We start from the raw sequence: 20,048 nt of genomic DNA, 5'->3' as shown, positions 1-20,048 counted from the left end.
ATGATACAAAGCTTCCATAGGATTTCTGTTGTTTGAATTTGCACCTTTTAAAACTTCATTGATGTTTTCTGTCAACCCAGTTGAAGACAAATTTGTTTCTGTGAAGTGGCTCTAATAATGACATTGAACAGATTCAGGGTGAGTAGTGTAAAATACCGGTCACTAGAGGGCACAATCTTGTATTTTACAAGAAAATATTTCTTACAGGAAAAGCAGTCTAGTTTGTGGGATTCCATAGTGCCTTTCTTTCTAGAAGGGAAGCTTCAAACATATAGGCTCTGTCATCAGCTGACATTCAGTTGTCTGTCAGGAGAAAAGTAGATGGAAAGTGACTTGTTTGAAAACTTCCTACCTCTCATGAAAACTGATTGGCATTCTGTGCCAGTAGCTGACTTGTCAAAGGACAGTAAAGACTAGAAGGCTCTGGGATATAAACTTGTTATATGTGAAATATTTAAAGTAAGGGGCACCACACACCATCTGTGGCAGTGCAATTCTGTGAAAATGGCAGGTGTTTCAATCATTTGCATAGTGGATCCCTCTCATTCATATGCATTGGTGCTTTTTGATGACCTCCAGAGGTCATCCTTTGCTCCTTCCTTTACCCCTTTATAAATTATACACAGGTTGAAAACAAGCTGTCTGCTGGGCAAGACTGTGTTCCTGCTTGCTATAGGGAGCAATGAGCATTGGAGAAGGGACAAGGAGGCCTGTAGTAGCTGCCTCCTCTCCCACTGCTTCAGGGCTTTTAAAGCAGGGGTGGGGAAATTCAGGCTGGGAAGGGGGCAAATGCAGTTCTTCCGGCCTCCCTGACTGGCCCTCGCCCCAAGGGCACCCCTACCTGGCCGTGCTTCCTCTCCCCCAAACACTTGAGTGTTTTTACCTGGCTGCAATGTGCCCTTGAATTCTGATCATGCCTATTATTTGCCTAGATGGTGCGTAGGGAGGGGTGTGCGAATGGGTGTAGAAACCAGCCTACTGTGCAGAAATAAAATTCACATTTGGCTTTGGCCCTACACACCACCGGCATGTGGCTTTCATAAGAGTGTCCAGCCTGGGCTGAAAAGGGGACAGTCAGGATGTCCAGGTTAGCAACCAACAGCCTTATGAACTCTTTCCCAGGGGTGATCTTTGGAAATCTTTCGTAATATGGCTTCCTGAGTGAGGCCAGAATTTGGCACCCATAAATGGATCTTCTCAATTTTGTGCCCTCTCGGCTCGGCTTCCTGTACAGGGAAACCACCTGCACCGCCCTAAATCTGATGCTGCTATTCCCATATCACCTTTGTTGTTGCGTAGGAGCTGAGGCAGCATGAGTCTATGTGGGAAGGGAGGGCTCCATTGTGTAGCTTATGCATCTACCAGTGATAAGTTACATCAGTTTCCAGGAAAGGCAGTGCTGTGGGAACTTCTTCCACAGAACTGAAGCTTTTGATGTTCCTTTAGTTGCACAGGAAGAAGCTGGCAAGAGGGTATCCTGCATAGTGCTTGGATTTCCAGATTATTGCTCTGAAACACATCTCACTTGCTTTGTTGTGAGAAGCACCAGATTGCTTAATAGCTTGCATAATTTTCTTCTTTTGGTTAGTACTTAAGATGATGAGGGATGAACTCCATTATGGAGGGAGGTGTGTGCGTGTGATACATTCTTTTTACATTCACCAAGGCCAATCCTTGCAGGTTTTCACTGCCAAGGTGTGTGAGAGCAAGAGAATGCAGCTCATCTCTGCCAAAAGCAGGGAAACAATATTGGAGTGACACCAAATAAAATGCAGGATTCTATTTTTCTAGGAAGCTATGAAACATTTGACCCAGGTGCTGTCTGAGGAGCTGAGAAAAGAAATTTATGAACTCTGGGAAGTAAGTTTTAAACATCTAAAATTGCTTAAATATTAAAATTCATTTCCCCCCTAAATAGGTATTTCTCTCTACTAAACATCAACTGTAGATCTAAATAATTACTGTTTTTTGGAAGCATTCTTGGTGTAAAGCAGGCTACCAAGCTAAATATGGATATGTTACAGGGGGCACTAGGGAGACAATCAGCTTTCTGAGTTTGCTGCCTGCCTGTTTTTATAAAATCCAGTGGGGCTGTCATGCAACTGAACGCCATGGCGAGCTGCATTGGACTTGGGAGTGGTTTGGAGTAAGGTTTGCCTGAGGAGACTTAACATATTTTGTACTATTGCAGTGACTTCTGCCATAGGATAAACTCTAACCAACTGAGCTATCCAGGGTGTCAGTTGTTAGAAAAAAATGGTTGTAACCATGTAGTTTTGATTTCAAAGTAGAAGCTGGTGTGTGCTTAACAGTAAAAACTCAAAAGTGGAAGCGGATGGATCTCCACAGGAAACTGGCATATTAGAAAGCAAGAACCGGTTTGAAAAAGAAAGTATTTGACAAGCATGTCTAACCAGTAGGAAATTCCTGTGTTCTGCAGTGAATGCATTTCATTATTCAGGTGTTACGAGAAACCTGTTGGGAAGGTATTGGTTTGGCTGATGCTCTCTTCAGCAGCAGCTAATGAGAATTGCTTCTGGACTCATGAACACGTAGTGATAGTTCTCAATATTTGGCTAGAAATCCTTCACATGGGTTAGACCAGGGGGCTCAGAAATGAACTGCTTCCCTTGTACAGCAGTGCATACAGTTGCATTTTCTGTGATTTTTTCCTTCTCAGTAAAGTGGGTTACCACCTTGCACACCCCTATTAGGAATATGAACACCAGTCAACTGCAGAAGCAAAATTTGTAAAAGAGCTGGACCAATGTGAGATGATACTTCAAGCCTTGGAGTATGAAGAGTTAGAGAAAAAACCTGGAAGACTTCAGGACTTCTATGATACAACGGCAGGTAAGACATCCCCCTCCTTTTTTTCTAAACACTCATTGTGTAGCTTGGTATTATTTTTATAATGGAACCTGCAACAAACATTTGCAGAGTAAATGGAAAATGGTGTTCCAAACAGCCAGACATGCCATCTTAATTCCCCCACCCCACCCCCACGCTAATCTTTTCAACCTTGGTGCTCTTTTTTTCTAGTAGCACTGTTTTGGCTACATAGCTGCCTGAAGTCAGCACCCAAGTTTGCTATTAATATATATTAGGGGTGTGCAGTGACTCTGTATCGAGGGCTGAATAATGAGGCAAAGTGGGGTGATTTGGGATGCTTTTCCGCTCCCTGCATTGAAGCACAATGCTAGTAACTGCTCCCCCCCCCCCCCCAAAGTTGGATCAGGGTTCCCTCAAGGGGACCCTTGTTTTTGAGTATTGCAGCTCTGTGTTTTCCTGCAGCTCTGTTTCTCTCGGCCAAAATGTTGCCTGTAGAGCACTGAAAAACGCCACGTTTTACTTTATTTCTATTAAAGCACAGCAGTGGAGGATTCTTAGAAACAAGTTAGAAGCTTTTTTTTTTTTTAATCATACATTAAACCGCCTCATATTGCAGGGCCTTAATGGAGGACATAAACAAGCACCAGAAAGGAAGGTGTGGAGTTCTTAACAAACAGAATATACAAGGAAGAACACATGCCAGTTGCCCTCCTCTTACTTACGTCTCTCAAAATTTTTCTACTTAGGAATTTTGGGCTTTTATCTGGCCTAGTAAAGGTTTTCTTTAATTCTGATGAGCACCTCGGGGTTGTTTTTTTGTGGGAAGAATTGCAGTTCAGTGGAGGAAATAAAATCCCTTTTGCTTCCCCAATGAAAAGCCTCTATACCTTTTTGTCTGCAATGTGGCAAACATAGTCTATTCTGGAGGCTTGCCTGTTGTCTGTACATTTCAACTGCTTTTTTCGAGACGGGGGAGTTAAGAGTCCTTTTTAGAGCATAGAGTGACTGAGTTAACAGACTGGAATTTTTAAAAAGATAGAGATGCAGTGCAAATTTTAGAGGCCAGTGCACACTCCTAACATATATAATGGTATATAACTATAATGGTAGAAAAGTTTTGAAGAGAGATCCAGTATAAAATAATACTAAGCCCTTGGTCTCAAACACCCTTTCATTTGCCACTTGCTTTGAAGATCACAATCATGCAAAGCACCCCAATATAATATGGTTTTGACTAGTATTGGCTTCACCGGCCTATTCACTTGGTGGGCAAGTGGGTTAAGCACGTATACTTCAGCTATGGTTGAATTACACCTTGTCCTTCTGGGAATGATGAAATTCCTCCTTGTGATGGACGCTCTCACACAGGGAACTGGCAGGTGCCACTTCTATGATGGCAGTTGGATGCATTCCATTGTTTTATTTGAGCTGCTTCGAGACTTGTGTTACAGGAGAGGCAGGAATAATTTGAGCATCTGAACCACCTTGGGACGTTATCAACACAATGAACTCAGAAAGTGTCTGTGAGCCAGAACAATGACTAGGAAGTTCCATTATTTCCCCCCAGTTATGACTCCTGGGGAAGTCCTCCATCAAAAAGCAGATTAGATAGAAATTGCTATAGAATGAAACTTGGGGTGAGTCCATTTAGATAGTGAGCTTGCCCCTTCTCAGTTGGAGTGCAGGTCCACATTAGAATCACTAACTGCTTTTGATTCTCTTGTTGGTTTTTGGTAATGCTCAGCCTACCTAACACTTTCACATGACACCCCCCAAGTTTCCTGAACCATTGATGGTCCCCAAATCCTGCTTTGAAAGGCAGGAAGAATGTTACACACTGCTGCTTCATGCTGCCACCTGGTGATGCCCTGATGCTTCAAGGATTAAGGAAATCACAGGGCATGAGCATCAGGAAGTTTCCATACTTTGAAATGTCCCTTCCTAAAACTATAATAGGGTAAGAGCAGCTCAGTATAAAACATGAGAGCCTATCCAACATAACAAGAACAAGCATTTCTTGTTGAGGAAGGTGCTTTTATCTCACTGCTATATTCTTGGTACACAGCAGAATGAGAAAACATGTTAACGGTGATCTCTTGATCTACAGGAAAATTTAGTCACCCTGAAATAGTCCAGCTTGTGTCTTCCATAAATACAGAAAGAAATACAAACATAGATGCAGCAAACAAAGATCGTCCATCTTGAGTCACCTTTCAAATGTTTTCAGCTGTATCTATAATAAATTATTTTAAAATCTCTACTGCGTGTTTGGTTTTGCAGTATACTACCACTGGAATACTATTCGTTTACTAAATACATTACTGTATAGAAAAATAATAAAAAGTAGGGCTATATGGTGTTGATAGTAGTTTTATAGGAGTCAGCTGGGCCCTTCACACTGTTCAGTAACATGTGTAAATTCAGGTAAGAAGCCGTGTTGGTCTGACACAGTAGAAATATATAAGAATTTATTATTATTATTTTTTAAAGAATTGTCTAGTTGCACCAAGTTTGTTCTTGGTATGAGCTTTCGTGTGCATATCTGAAGAAGAAGCAAACTTAGTTGGTCTCTAATGTGCTACTAGACAATTTTTTAACATAGTCATATGTGTAAATTGGATACAAAAAGGTTTCTATGGTTGCTTCTGAGATAGGCTCAGTGTACATGCTAAAAGAGAGCTCCTTGTGAGAAGACAGTGCTGCCTTGCAAGCTTGGACATGAAAACCCAAAATATCAAGATCTGATGAAGCTGTTCATGGGGTCTACTTTATTGAAACATGTACAAATCAAAAAAGCCTACAGCAATGTCCACCCTCCATTGAACCAAACACAGCAAATCTAGAATAAAAGGAGGAGGTTTTAGTAAATGAGGCAAACCAATACTAGACGTCCCCTCCCCCAATGTCCAGTTCATGGGTGTGAAAGCCAGTAAAAGCCCCAAGAGTTCAGACCAGAAATCACTGAATTTGGTTTAAGCATTACCTTTCACTATGCTGCAAACTGCCCTGAGATCTTTGGATGAAGGGTGGTATACAAATTTAAATAATACTAGAGGCTTAGCTATTGTGGCAGTTTCAAGAATATATAGCTTACATGATATTCTAGAATTAGGGTAAAATTTGAAAGTTGTCAAAAATTTGAAAGTCAAGAACCAAGTTAACTTATGCTGTAGTTCAAATAAACCAGATGATTTAGCTTACTTTTTCCTCTTAGGCTCTTGTTTGTGCATGGGCCTGAGGTGCATGCAAGGTTTCTTGCACCAAGTAGTGGGGAGATTTCCAGCACCACCTCCCACTCTGCTCCAGAAAGTCTTCCAATCCCCTAAAAGAGCAGGAAAAGGGTAATTTTTGCCTCTTCATCTGTTCCTCCAAGAGTGGTATCCTGTGAATGGCATTCCACTCACAGCCACTGTTTTTTCCCACATACACAGTCCTCAAGGATGCAGCTGTCCTGTTATTGTGGAAGGCAGCAAAAAGTGTCATTGTACTTTTTGTAGACAGTAGCTAAGAGCTGCTTAATATATAAATCCTCCAACTCTTTCACACCCATATATGCTTTTTGATGCTGAAAAATCAAGTTTACAGACTCCTTAACTAGAGGAAAAGCAAACTGTTTATTAGAAACATAAGTACTTTTACTGTGGCAGTGAAAACAGATAGAAAGGGAAGAACAGTCTCTGTGGAACAGTGGTGGGTGGGTAGGCTGGTGCCTCAGGACAAAATGGCATGTCTTGTGAAATAGCTGACCTTTAAAATAAAACTAGCTGAAGACAGAAGCAGGTAGGAGAAGGAAGCGAAACCAAAAGATTTGAAAAGTGAGTATTTAAGCAATATATTATTTGAACAGAATGTTCAAAATTTCAGTATATAACATATATACACATATGGACAAATCTCTAAGCGTACAACATTGGTAAAGCCATTTTCAAAAGTGACGAACTTTCTTATAGAAGCTGGATGTGTGAAAGCATTTATGAAGTTAAGACTCCAAGCTTGTTCCCCCAGAATAGGACTCGCTTATTTTTTTCCATGCAATCATGTATGTAGGCAAGTGACCACATAAAGAAATACTTAAAGAGTTAACTGGATAGTATATGGCAACAGATAGCGATCATTTCTGGCTTATCACAAAAATCACTGTGGTTCACTCTGGGTACTGCCTGCTTTACGCTAATGTTTCAGCATACAGTCATACTCAATCCTGAAGCAAAAATAAACAGGGCTTCATGTGTGAATTGGACCCGAGACATGGGATGGAGAGAATGATTAGCATCCCTTCAGTCTAGCATTGAAGCTCCTCTTCTGTTTCTGGGAGTCGAGTGCTCACAGTGGAACTCTGAGCACTGGCATGGGCAGCAGAATTGAGAACCTCCTCAAAACTTCCTCCGGTATGGCTCGCACCTCCAACTTTTGTCTGAAAGGGAATGAGCAAGGGCAGTCAGTAACTAACATTCTGCTAAACAATTTGCCTCAATTTTCTTTTTCATTCTCAAGCCAAATAAACGCTTAGGACTATTATAACTCAAGGGGCTCTGTAACCTCAGTTGCGAAGCATGTTAATTCCATGTTGTCTTTTGTTTCCTCAGCTCTCAAGGTAGCAGATTATAACTATAGTGTTAACCAAAGGCAAGGGTGGTAATGAATGCTTAAAATGGTTCCCTTTGTACTAGATGCTAGAAGTCAGTGCCAGATTGAGAATAATGTATTGATATGTACTGACTTCCACAAAAAAGGTAAGAGGCAAGCTTAAAATAAAATGTTGAATATGAAACAGCAGCAATTTGCCCAAGGTTAACTTCCAAATATACATTCTGTTCTGTGTAATTTGACTCAAACCATAATAAATCTATATTGTTCTTTACATGTGGGAAATCACTCAGTTTATGAGTAAACTAAATGCCATGCCAGCTTGGAATTTAGCTGGTTATCAGTAACATGGGAGAAGACAGCAAAGCTAGTTGGTTAGGTGCTCAGATAAAATAAAAGTTGGTATATGATGCTGTGGTGCTTTGCACTATTTAAGTATTTGATTCTGATAAAGGCAGGATGAACTCTTAACAGCTTGATGAGTTGTATTGAAAAAGCAAGGGGATTTCAGAGCATGAACTTAGTGCAGTCCATCTTGCCTTTGGCACAAGTGCTAGTGGTGACCAAGCTGGCAATTATTTTTTTTATTCTCTTAGGCTGCACCATATTTGTCACATTTAATCAGATTTAATCTTGTCCCCCTGTCTCCCAGACGACATTTCATGATCACAGACATTTACTTACTCTTAAATATGTTTAACTTCTCAACTCAGGCCAGTATCTTTTATAACACTGCTTAATTTTTAAAAGTTATTTTGTTTAAAATAATCTTTTCAATTAGGAAAAATATTTCCTGAGTAGAATCTTTATTTTTAGTAAGCATAAAATGTGGGTTATTACCAAATGGCGGCTGCTGTGGAAATTCCTTCATCTTCCTTGGTGGTCTTATCATTGTTTGGTTTTACACCTTTTTACAGATAAATAATCACAACTGACAAAGAACAAACATGCACTACCAAGCCAATGCTCATATTATACGTGAACAAGCTATTTTGAGAAGTGTGGGAGGCACAAGTATATATACTCATAGAAATTAGATTAATCTATGCCTTGTTAGCCTTGACTGATAAACATGAGCCCAAACAGGAAAGTCTTAGTGTTTCTAGAATGAGTTTTGGCTTGACCCTTCAGGAGAAGAGGGCTTCACAATGTGACACAGCTACCAATGATAGGTTTTGACCGTGTTGCCGTGGTACAATCATGAAGCTGCTCTACTGATCTTAAAGCTCATGATGGAACAAAGAATAGGAAGTTATTTCTTAGGTACACAGAGCTTAAAGGGAACATTGGTTTCTGCTGCACTGATGATGTACAAATATGCACAGAAAATTCCCTGGAAGTGTAGGAACAATCACGGGTTCATCTTAGGATAAGGTTTGGACTACCCTGGCTTCAGTTATTTTCAGTGACACACCACAAAAATTAGCTAGTCCGGTCATAACCCTTCCCTCAATTCTAATCCATACCTTAAGGCTTGTGACAGTGGTCTCAACCTTTTCTTCAAAGGATTTGAATGTAGGAGAATTCCTAGAATAAGGTATAACAAAGAATAACATGATAGTCTTACGCTTGTTCATGTCCTTAAATGCTTCTGAATGTTTGCAGGATTGGGTTCTGATAACAATGGCTTGTGACGCCATCTCTGGCTTCTAATTACCACCAAGCTAAGGGTCAAACCAGCTGCAACATTATTTGGCCATGTGTGTGTTTAATGAATAGCCAGTGTGTGGATACCCGAGCCATATTGGGATCACAGTTTAAGCTTCAAGTCTTAGGTCATGCTATGATCCAATGGAAATCAGGTACAAGAAGGCTTGATCCTGATTAGGATGCCTTGGGGAAAAGGGTTAAAGCAACCCATGGTCTTAATCTGGTTAAAAAACAGCCAGCATGGGAGGCCTTAAACAGTCACCATACAAGGTCATGTGACATTTGGCCCTAACTAAGGAGGTGTTTTTTAAAACTACAGACATGTGGGAATGGATCATATGCCCTTCATATTACTTCACATTAACGTGACACCTGTTTACCTTTCTGATAAGCTACAACGTCCTTTCTGTGACAGGGCTTTCTAGGGAGCACAACAATTACTCCAACTTGCCTCCCAGCCAAGGAGAAAGGACTCTGGTTAGGAAGGAGAAGGTAGACCTGGCCCTCCATTTCCTACCATCCAAGCAAAGTGGCTCATAGCCATAACTGTCTGCCAGCTGAGGCAATTCACAAATGAAAATGGTGGCAAAGCTTATTTGGAAATATATTTCAGTGAAATCTATGAGAATGTGGATCGGGAATCTGACTACTCACACGTGGACAACAGAGAATGGTCAATGGTGCCACATTTGAATTTCCTACTTTCTCTATGAAGAACACTTGAACTAGAAGGCTGATCCCAAAGGGTTATGACAATTTAAAATTCAGTACTAAAAACAAATTACTGTCACAGTAATAGTGTGAAGCCTGAAAACACACATTCAAAGGTCAGAATAAGAAGGTGATGTGGAACTTTTACCTCATAGCAGGCATACTTATGGAATGGCGAATAGAGTAACTGAATTGAAAAACATGGAAGAGAGAAAACATAAAACTTTATAATATGACAAATACAAATAAAATCACAATTGCTGGCTAATTTAGTTTTTAAGTAAGAATTTCTGGCACTCTTACGTCCTGGAAAAAAGCAATCCTGAAACTTACTAAATTAAGACGTGCATCTGTTAAAAAGCCTGAATCAAGACTCAAATGAACAATCAGCCTACTTTGTACATGGGAGGCACAGTTGCAACTGAAAATTGTTTCCATCTGATGGCTATAACTTGAGTAGCCATCTCACCTACTCACCTAATGGACTGTTCCTAACATGAGATGTCTAGACATCACCAGTCAACAAACTGAGAATGCAAGAGTGTGGGTGGGTGAGAAGGTAAGGCACAGATGGCAATATTTCCAGTAGTGGAAGAGTGTAGGTACTTGCAGATCAGTATTTATTGTGGAACTTGTACTTCCCAGTGATTAAACCTGGAAGTCTTCAATTAATCATAGTTTCCTATTTTGTTTGGAACAAACTAGAATCTTCAACCACACTTTGAAGTTGTTTTAAAAATCTTGGCTTGTTCCAGTTTGGATGCAGTGGGATTTATTGAAGATTTCCAGATTTAATCACAGTGCACTAAGAAAGGCGATGGCAATGGGTTGATGTGTAGACATAAGAATCTTCCATAGGATAAATAATAAAAGATTGTGGATATTATTATTATTTATTGAATTTATATACCGCCCTATACCCAGGGGTCTCAGGGCGGTTCACAGATCAAACTTTGGGATTCAAACAATTGATGAAATTAATTATTGTTCTATGATAATACCCACTCTCGGAGAAACAATCAAAAAACAATTTTACTGAATGTTTAGTCCTTATGTTTCAATCTTGAGTGGTGAAAGGAGGATTGTTTGGTAGAAATGCATTTTGAAAGCCTCCATTATGGGAAATTTGGTCTAATCTAATGAGGAGTGCATTAACAACATTCTGAATTCTATCCAAGGTTTTCTTCAGGGTCTTCAGCAATTTCTCCACTGCCTAATTAAACTATAAAATCAAGATGTCCCGGTTGAAATAATTCAAGTTTCTAATCTTGGACCACAAATGGAGGAAATCATGCTGTGTCCTTTTCCATAAAACAGACTATGCCAAATGCAGCAGCAACATGCATTTATCTTACCCAAGTGAATGTGACCTGGAACAGCAGCATAAGGAAAAAATTAAGAAGAGTTAAGCACTGGTATAATTACAGATCTCACCCCAACCCCTAAAATCCTGAACATGGAACACTCAACATGAAGCACATTTTAAATGTTTAAATTTAGCTAAGTTGCTAACTGTTCATGCTCTCTTTGGAAACCTGTGAAGTTTGTAAATGTTGAGCTTGCTTCCACAACAAGTCACCAGCTGCAATTTCAAATTGGTTTGAAGATAAGCACATAATCCAGTTTGAAAACTAGCCCACCAAAGAGCTGTGTCAATTAAGCATGAGATTCTAAGCAATCTGTGTTTGTTACTGAAGCCTTCGTTTCAGGCACAATGGCATTCAGGCAGAACAACATAACACGAATAGCCCTGACTCACGACTGCCTTAAGAGAACTGGATAGAACATATATGTATTATCCATTAAAACTAAATTAATACCAAAAGAAGAGTGGCCAGAAGGCCAAATAATGATAATTTCTTTTTAAATAAATAACGCAAGTGGGAAGAGGGAGTAGAAGCTTCAAATAATTACAACCCCTAGACTTCTGCGTTTCAGCTCTATCAAATCATTTGCAACAGATGCAACTTGATGGTAGTGGGACCAGTTACTTGCAGCTGATAAAATCGGATTACAGAGCAAAATTAAACACAAGGGTCAGAAAGAAACACTGGGAATTGTTTATTGTATGAAGAGCAATTGATCAAGTACTGCTGCTGTGAAACAGATAAGAGAATCTCTCTTTTTTTGTAAATAATTTTTTATTAATTTTCAATAAAATCCTCCAATTAAGGTAAGAGAATCTCAAGCAAACTCCATTTTAATGAACGGAAGTACAGTAGCAGCCCCTGGTGGACCACAAGCCTGGCAAATGTAATACAACTGAATGTGCTAACTGGAGAAACACAACCCAAAAGGCAAAACCTTGCTAATTTAAATTAGATCAACTGAATTCTCTGATGATGCAAGCTTGGTCAAGTCCTGAACTTGGTTGCTACTTAAATATTGTGCCATAAAATCTTGTAAATTGTCTTCCACTTTTACTGTTGATTTTTTATATGTCACTAAAAAGCATATTCCTTTTCTAGACAGACTACAACTTTATAGAGCTGTTCTCTTGATACCCTTATTCAGTACTGTAATGAAACAGAGAGACATGGAAGGTACAGATGAGATTTGGCAAGTGGCAGCTTACCATGGCGAGCAGAAAACTGGTTGGTCTTCATTAACCTGTCTAGTGATTAGAATTCTACCACACATCAGGGTCATAGTAAAAATATAAACTATAACCACCCAATGAATTCTGCACTCCCATTTTTCAGCTGTAGTGGGAACTACACATGCAAAGAGGGACTGTGTAATTCCCAGTGCTGGAGCTCCACATCTAGCACTCATAGTTGTATATGCTATTCCATATACTGATTTTATAAAATTCTAGATACCGATTATTGCGAAGAGAAGGCGGCTGTTTTGGTTTTAATAATATATGTACTTCCTGAGCATTCAGATCTATGAGTTGCCATGTCCCAGGCCTGATTAGCACTCTTCATCAGGTTTTATAACAAGATGCTCCAATGGATGAAGACCCCAGCCTGAGGGCTTGGCATGAAATAAAATGTACACCCTGTATAATTCACATACACATAACTGCAATTCTGTGCACATTTGCTTGGCAGTAAGCCCCACTGAACTGAGTTAACATGCAGAGCACTGCACTACAGAATATTAAGCAATTGTTTGCTTCTACATTTTAAGTACTATAGATAGCATTTAGCACCTCCTTTTACTTCAAATAATGGTGAGCAATTATCTGAATGTTTGTACGTGTGGCACAGCCCAAACTTAAAGACACAGCATTGCTCTGTAGGACCACAGCATCTAAACACTTAACGAAGTTAAGAAAGTTAAGAAACACTAATCAATTCAACATAATAAGAAATAGCTTCTGCCCTGAATTTATCTTTTAATTCCCAGGCTGATAACCAAGCTGCAATCAGCCCTCCAGCTTTCCTGCAGAATGAGGCTGGCACACAAATTCCTTCCAAACTACTGTGGACATTTCCCTTACAGGAAACAGAAAATAATCCCCTTTAATAAAGCAAGTGTTATGCCTAAATCAGCAACTGTTATTGTCAAGCAGCTCTTCAGTGATCAAGCAACTTATTAATGCAGTGCGCTTAGACAATACAACATTTCTGATCTAGCCCTGTTTGCAATTTCTTCCTATTTTATTACTGCAAGGGGTATTCAAACATGAAATAAGCATTTTAAACTATTTGTACAAGAGAAAAATTATTCCTATAAAAATGTTACACTCTAGCTTTTAGTCTACAGGGAAAAATAAATATTCTAACATCACATTCCTGGTTTTTTTTGCTTATGTGCATGGGTGTGTGTTTGTGATGGTAGTGAATAGACAAAAGATTCTCTGTAGTACCTACCAAGTACCAAAGATTTGTGCTAACCAAAGTAAACCTTAAAATGACATGGAAGCAAAGGGTAATTTGTCAATGTACACACTGTGTACAAACAGCATCTCAGCATCTTTTTCACTCATTATTTATATGGCACCATCAGTACACATTATTATGCATTACAGCAGTATTCTTCAACCTTGGGTCCTCAAATGAGTTTGGAATACAACTCCCATCATCTCCGACCACGGGCTAAGCTGGTCTATTGGGGATGATGGGAGTAAGTCCAATAACATCTAGGGACCCTATGTCGAAGAAGAGTATAGACAGATAAATTATCTACACCCCAAAGAGCAAGCAGTCGAAAGAGAAAGGAGGAAAAGAGGGGACATGGCTAGGACAAGGTCAGCAAGGGACAGCACGAGCAAATGTAGTTCATAACTGGTTTTCCTTCAGTTGAGGATGAAGGTGTTAAAATGGTAACACGCTATTCAATTAAATAGAACACTCAGTCATTTGCACTTGTAATTACAGAAACCCTAGGAATGCTCTCCCAATTCCTTTAAAGTCACAACGAGGCTTTCCAATGAAGTCAGTGAAAAGAGGCCAAACTAGGTGTAACTTAAATCAGGATTAGAATTTGCTCTTTTTTCGTTTCTTAGCTAATGACCCCAAGGCATTCAGAAGATTGGTGGTTCTGTGGAAGAATGTGTTTAACCTTTTATCCTGTACCCTCCTACCCTCTTTCCCAATGTAAATCCCTCTATACCACAAATTTGCTGTTAGTTCCAGCAAGTGAGGAAGCAGACACAGTTGCCTTGCTCCCCTGAAAGCAGGGAGATCCTTGCTACCCTACAAAGGGAATAATCAGCAATTGCTTCTTCCTCCAGATTACATTTTGGGAATGAATACTTTGAATCTCTGAACTAATCTACCTTTCCTTGTGTAGAGCATTCTGTTGAGTCAATGAAGGGAGATATGGATGGTTTGACAAAAGTCTTTATTAACGTTCCTTGGGAAATTGATAGAACAGTAAAGCTCATTTTTTTTGTGTTTCAAGAATAGCTTCGAGACACGCTTCACTCTTCAAAACATTTCTCTCTCCAAAATCCCCGTTCATGAAAAGAATTAGGGGGGTGCAATTGTTGTATCCCTGCTGATGTATTTTATGGCATTATTTAGAAGATGGAATTCCAACGTGTAATCTCCCTGGTTTCTCTGGTAATGTGCCAGGATTTAAATTAGGAATACAGCTTAATAAGCTATCATTTAGTTCCTTTGTGATAAACAGGAAAAAGTCGCCTTAGCCAGGATTCAATGTAAATCTTGCAATGCTGGGAATTAAAGAACTGTGGGAGGGTTGGATTTAATTTTCTCCCAGAAATTAAATCAAAACGTCTGTACCTCATATCCCCAAACTTCTTGCTGATGACTGTTCCGACATTGCTGAAAGCTGCTGTTGCCTTTTGACCTGCTTGACTCAGAGTCTCTTGTGTCTTCTTGTATCTAAGAATTAACAATTATTACAGTGTAAGCAAGTACCCTTTAAGTTCAAGGCATTTGCTTCTCATACTGTTCAAATCAGAAATCCATCAGAACTGTGACTGCTGTACATTAATATCATCTGCAGGAACAGCACAAGAGAAGGCGGTGGTTTTAAAATAGCTTACCAAATGCTAATATTCATATATGGGAGTTAACTGTATTTTATATGGCCCAAACATAAGCTACTTTACCCATAGAGAAATTGGTAGAAATAAAATAATAATATCAGGATGTACCCAGAATTGCCAGGGCATATACAACAGGAAAAGACAAGTCTCCAACATTAAAAGTACTTTGCTGCATATTTCTCTCTAAAGTTTGTTCCTATTCTAGTTAATACATTTTTATACTGTAAGCCACCCTGGGACCTTACGGTAAAGGGCAGGCAATAAATAATAATCATAATCGCTACTACTACTATTAAACCTGTATGTGAAGAAGCATTCAAAATATTTTTGCCCTTCTACAGTCTGATGAGCGAGAATATTGAGAAAAATTCTACTACTGCATTTTGCATAATATTTAGGATGGCTCCAAGATACACGAAACAGAAGTGAATAGCAAGGTGCATAACTGGGACAGAGTCCTTGGTCACAAAATTTCATGTTTTTTCTTCCTGCTTAGAACTGCAAAGCACACCACCATAGGCATAGTCAAGCCAATGGCAGACCACCAGTGCTGGCTGGTGGGAGGCATTGAGCCTGATGGATCACAAGCTGTGCAGAGTGTTGGAATTCTGATCAAGGAAACCCAGTTCAAATCCTCACAAAGCCATTACACTCAATGGATGGTGACTGGTAAACTGCTATCTCACAGCCTTACCTACTTCAGAGTTGCAGGGATAAAATGTACCCCTTGGAGGAAGGTGGGGACACAACTGTAATATGTAGGCAAATAATGATAAGCCATTTCAGTAATTTTGCAACACTGCAATTATTATTCTAGGGTTCCTTGATAGTGAGGCATCTAGTCATAAGCCTGCATTTTTTATCAGAGCTTATATATTGCAATCAAGGCTTGTATTTAAAAATGAGCTTAAAAAAAAAAAGGATTTTCAAATGTTTCATGCCAGGCAGAAAGAACCTTGGCAAGAGGTTTTTCTCCTAAGACAAGGGGGCCCCATTGATTTATAGTAGAAAAACAATTCTCAAAGTCATAAAAAGGGAGAATTACATATGCTGCCCTTGCAGACTGAAAAAACACAATTAAAGGCAAGGGTAAATAGTAAAATAATACCAATGTGCCTCCCAGTAAAATGAGCCAGATCTTCTTTCTAAGGTTGAAAGGCCAAGAGCAGTGGATAAGGCAACTGGCTTGGCTAGAAGAAAAGAGAGCATTTTTGGGAAATCTTTTAAAGCTGTTTTTTACTGAGTTCCTTTTTACTTTACAAAGGCTTTATTCTTTTAAAAGGCTACCTATGATAAGTGAATGAAATATATTAGCTTAAATATATTGGCTTAAATGTAATTATGCAAAGGATTTAAGGAATGCTAGATTCTTATTTCATATGGTTGTAAGAGTTGTATTTATCCTGAAATTAAGTCAGCCACCAGCCTAGCCCCCCTGCCAGACAGAAGACGCCATCCAAGCACTCTTGATATATAGTTGTCAGGCATTTGTTTAGAAACTTTCAAATGAAGGAAATCTTTCAATATTGATGTGAAACTCAAGATCCTTGACATCTGTTGAACATAAAAATGTAAGATTAAACATTTGTTTTAGAAGGCAATAGGGCAAGGAGGGCAAGAGGTGAGCTGGTAATTAAGATTCCATGTAAGATATATTATTACTTATTTGTCACATATATAGCTCTTTGTCTCCCTTATAAGGGCAAGGAAGTGGGTGTATCTTTTGTGGGTGTATCTTTTGTGATTGGTTCTACCAAACAGCCAATAGGAATTTCAACCAGGCTGATTGGACAGAGGCAGCCACAGGAGGAGCAAAGGGGGCTGGATTAAGGGAATATAAGTGCTGGCCAGGATGGCAGGAGGCCAGGCCAGAGCTTGGTAACCATATACCACTGAGCCTCTTATTTGTCTGACAAATAAATTATTATTTTAATTTCTCTATTGCTGCGTTGAATATTTCATTCCAGCTAAGCGTTAACCACAAGCAGGGTGCTACAATAGTATCTAGACCACAGGTGCGTATCTGAAACAGTTTTGCTGCTTCTCCTAAGAGTCAGATAATGCAAAGAATGCTTCAGCCACAATCCTCTTAAATATGCACATGGCTGATTTATGCAACATGCTTTGACTTGCTATGCTTGCATTCTTCATCAGGGTTGCTAAGCTTTTTAAAATTCAGAGGCTACCTATTCAGCTACTAATCTATTTGCTGAGTGTGCATTTTCACAGTTCACCTTCTCTTCTGCCTGGAGATATATATTTAAGGTACTAGCCTTTAAAAAATGCCATTAATAATATATTGTTCATATTTTCATTACTACTATGAAATAATAAATGAAAAGAATGGCATTCAAAAAATAACTATTCAGATTTGCACATGCAGCTGGTACAACCATCACAGTAGAAACCAATGAACAAACGTTACTGCTTGTTTTCTTTAAGCCAGTTCAGGAATTTTTTCTATTATTAGAATGAAGATGACTGCAACTAAAGTTCTCTCTCTGTTGAGTTCTTTTTCTTGTGCAAAATAGTCAGCTGAATTTTATTCAGGTTAGATGCAATGAAATCAATGGACATAATTGTGTTCTTTAATTCCCATGGGTCCACACTGCATAAAACTTAGTTGCATGCTGTACCATGCATTGTTTCCATCCTTGGAAGGGCTCCAGTGTGCTGTGACCAATATATCTTTATGTCTGTTGTGAATAGAAAGAATGCCAGCTCCATCATGTCAGCAGTGACCATCATTAACGCTGGATTTATGGTAGCATGGGCAGTTCCTCTGCATAGAGCACCCAACTGAGGAGACACTAATTGTTATAGTAACAACAACAACATCATTTATACGTTCCAGTTACAGATAGGTAGCCGTGTTGGTCTGCCATAGTCAAAACAAAAAAAAATTCCTTCCAGTGGCACCTTAAATAGTGTATCTGAAGAAGTGTGCATGCACACGAAAGCTCATACCAAGAACTAACTTAGTTGGTCTTTAAGGTGCTACTGGAAGGAATTTTTTTTGTTTTGATCATTTATACTGTGTGTGTGTGTGTGCACCAAATTTTGTCCTTACTCAGGGCGCCATATTAGCAAAGTCTTCCCCTGCCATCATCCACACAAAGTAGTTCAACAACAATGGCCACCATGTTAGCATGGCAGTGTCCTACTGTTTACATGCTGCTACAGCAGTTATATTAGAAAAGAGCCACTTGTAGTAAGCATACAAAGCATGGTGGCTGCAGAGTCCATTGCAGATCAGGATACTTTCAGCCAGCCCACTTCTCTGTGCTGACTGCAAAAAAAAGGGGGGGGGGCATCTGAACCATTCATAAAAAAGCAAAGGAAGTCAGATGGCAATAAAATAAAATTCATGTATGCTACCTGTAGAATAAAGCATGCAAGGTGACCCCTTGAAGGTGTATTTAAATAGATTTCAAATTACTGGAGATAGCAATGGCAACAACAAAATGGCTTTTGACTAAATGTACCGATTTTTTTGCCACATGTGTATCCCATATCATCTCCAAAGAGTTCAGGGTGGCACATTAACTGGCTTTCAGTTTTATCTTCAGCAAGGATGGGGACGAAGGCAATGCAGTGAGCTTCAAAGCCCAATGGGACTTGGAACCTAGGTCACTTTAAACAAAGTCCAATACATTAGCCATTGCACCATGCTGCTTTCATAATGAGAGGAGTACAAAGGAAAAGGGTGTGCAGGTTTTTACTTACGCAGTTGTAGTTTGCAAATCATGCCAGCCCTTGCTGAAGTTCTGTTTCAGTTCATTCATCAGGTTGATGCCAAGCTTTTGTTTTATTTCCACAAGATGCTTCTCTTTTGCTGCCAACACTTGTCGCAAAGTTGCAATTTCATCTTCAAGCTGAATAGAATTAGCAGAAGAAAAGTCTGCATTATTCCTCTTCATGATAAACGTAAAATGGTTTTAGGTGACGCAATGTCTTCAAGTACAAAAATGCCATGGTATTTGAATCTTTAAACCTAATAAAGTAGCGTCAAAATAATCTCACATGTATTTCATTGCTTTTCTCATTGACCTATGGACTACCAAAATCTACAATTATAAAAGACAGAAATGGCCAGGCTAGCAAACAAGTTAGGAGCAATGTGTTTTCCTGCTCATTTCTGGATTTATTAGCCATAATGGCTCAAAGTTTGTCAGGCAATGAGCTGCGTAATGTCATGCGCAAGGATCTGTATGTACATATGTACTGAACAGATGGTTAGGAAGTAATTTGTGCCTTTAAGGAGAGGCAGTGTATGTAAAATAAAAATGGCTCCCATCAGTATAACCCAGAAGAGACAGAAAAAGCAGCCTAGTTAAAAAACATGCTGGCAAAGAGAAAGCTATTTTCTTTGTGTTATTATAATAAAACCAATTAAGTATAGCCTTACATTTCATCTGATTATGTAAAGCAGAATAGTCAGGTTGTAAATTGGGAGGAGTACAACACAGAAGGGCTTGGGTGGGTACAACAGTCACTTCACGTTGTTTTTACTGGACTTGGAAAAACTGATTAGTCCCAGTTTAAAGAAATAAACATCTTCAGTTACTTTTCTATTATTGCAAATGTCTCATTACGGTAAATGAAACATTGCGGTGGATTATACAACATTTAGTTTCATTTTCAAACTGTAATTCTCCAAGGTAATCTCTTCAGAGACATATTTATCTTATGATGTGAAAAATGTTAATTCCATACACAGATAGGCCTTTCTGGACTGGGCTATTTTTAACAGAATTAAGATGAGCAACTTTGCTGTCATTTGGGCATTGAGTGCAATTTA

General features: G+C 39.2%; 2 protein-coding genes across 8 annotated transcripts in view; one reads left to right on the top strand and one right to left on the bottom strand.

Annotated features, from left to right (window-relative positions):
- The window catches only part of HDDC2 (HD domain containing 2), a 43,519-nt gene that overhangs the window by 3,969 nt on the left and 19,502 nt on the right, over nucleotides 1-20,048 (top strand). The window contains exons 4-6 of one of the 4 annotated variants that reach the window (XM_083731530.1): nucleotides 1,792-1,860; nucleotides 2,715-2,853; nucleotides 7,419-7,693. In XM_083731530.1, coding sequence (XP_083587656.1) covers nucleotides 1,792-1,860; nucleotides 2,715-2,853; nucleotides 7,419-7,471 — 261 coding nt within the window. In that variant the 3' untranslated portion in view covers nucleotides 7,472-7,693. Of the gene's footprint in view, nucleotides 1-1,791; nucleotides 1,861-2,714; nucleotides 2,854-3,448; nucleotides 3,623-4,939; nucleotides 5,091-7,418; nucleotides 7,694-20,048 lie in introns of those variants that run through there. The other 3 variants (XM_083731529.1, XM_083731531.1, XM_083731532.1) reach the window with 3 other exon arrangements.
- Nucleotides 6,428-20,048, bottom strand: part of TPD52L1 (TPD52 like 1) — a 35,295-nt gene continuing 21,674 nt past the window's right edge. For 3 of the 4 annotated variants that reach the window (XM_083731519.1, XM_083731521.1, XM_083731522.1), the window contains exons 3-8: nucleotides 18,974-19,122; nucleotides 14,979-15,080; nucleotides 11,136-11,150; nucleotides 9,929-9,967; nucleotides 8,886-8,946; nucleotides 6,428-7,246 (exon numbers count right to left, since the gene is read on the bottom strand). In XM_083731519.1, coding sequence (XP_083587645.1) covers nucleotides 7,115-7,246; nucleotides 8,886-8,946; nucleotides 9,929-9,967; nucleotides 11,136-11,150; nucleotides 14,979-15,080; nucleotides 18,974-19,122 — 498 coding nt within the window. In that variant the 3' untranslated portion in view covers nucleotides 6,428-7,114. The remainder of the gene's footprint in view (nucleotides 7,247-8,885; nucleotides 8,947-9,928; nucleotides 9,968-11,135; nucleotides 11,151-14,978; nucleotides 15,081-18,973; nucleotides 19,123-20,048) is intronic. The other variant, XM_083731520.1, reaches the window with a different exon arrangement.

Source organism: Podarcis gaigeae (genome assembly GCF_964106915.1).
Source record: "Podarcis gaigeae genome assembly, chromosome: 3".
Taxonomy (NCBI): domain Eukaryota; kingdom Metazoa; phylum Chordata; class Lepidosauria; order Squamata; family Lacertidae; genus Podarcis; species Podarcis gaigeae.
Note: the sequence above shows the minus strand (reverse complement) of the source record. Positions and strands in the feature narration are given on the sequence as shown.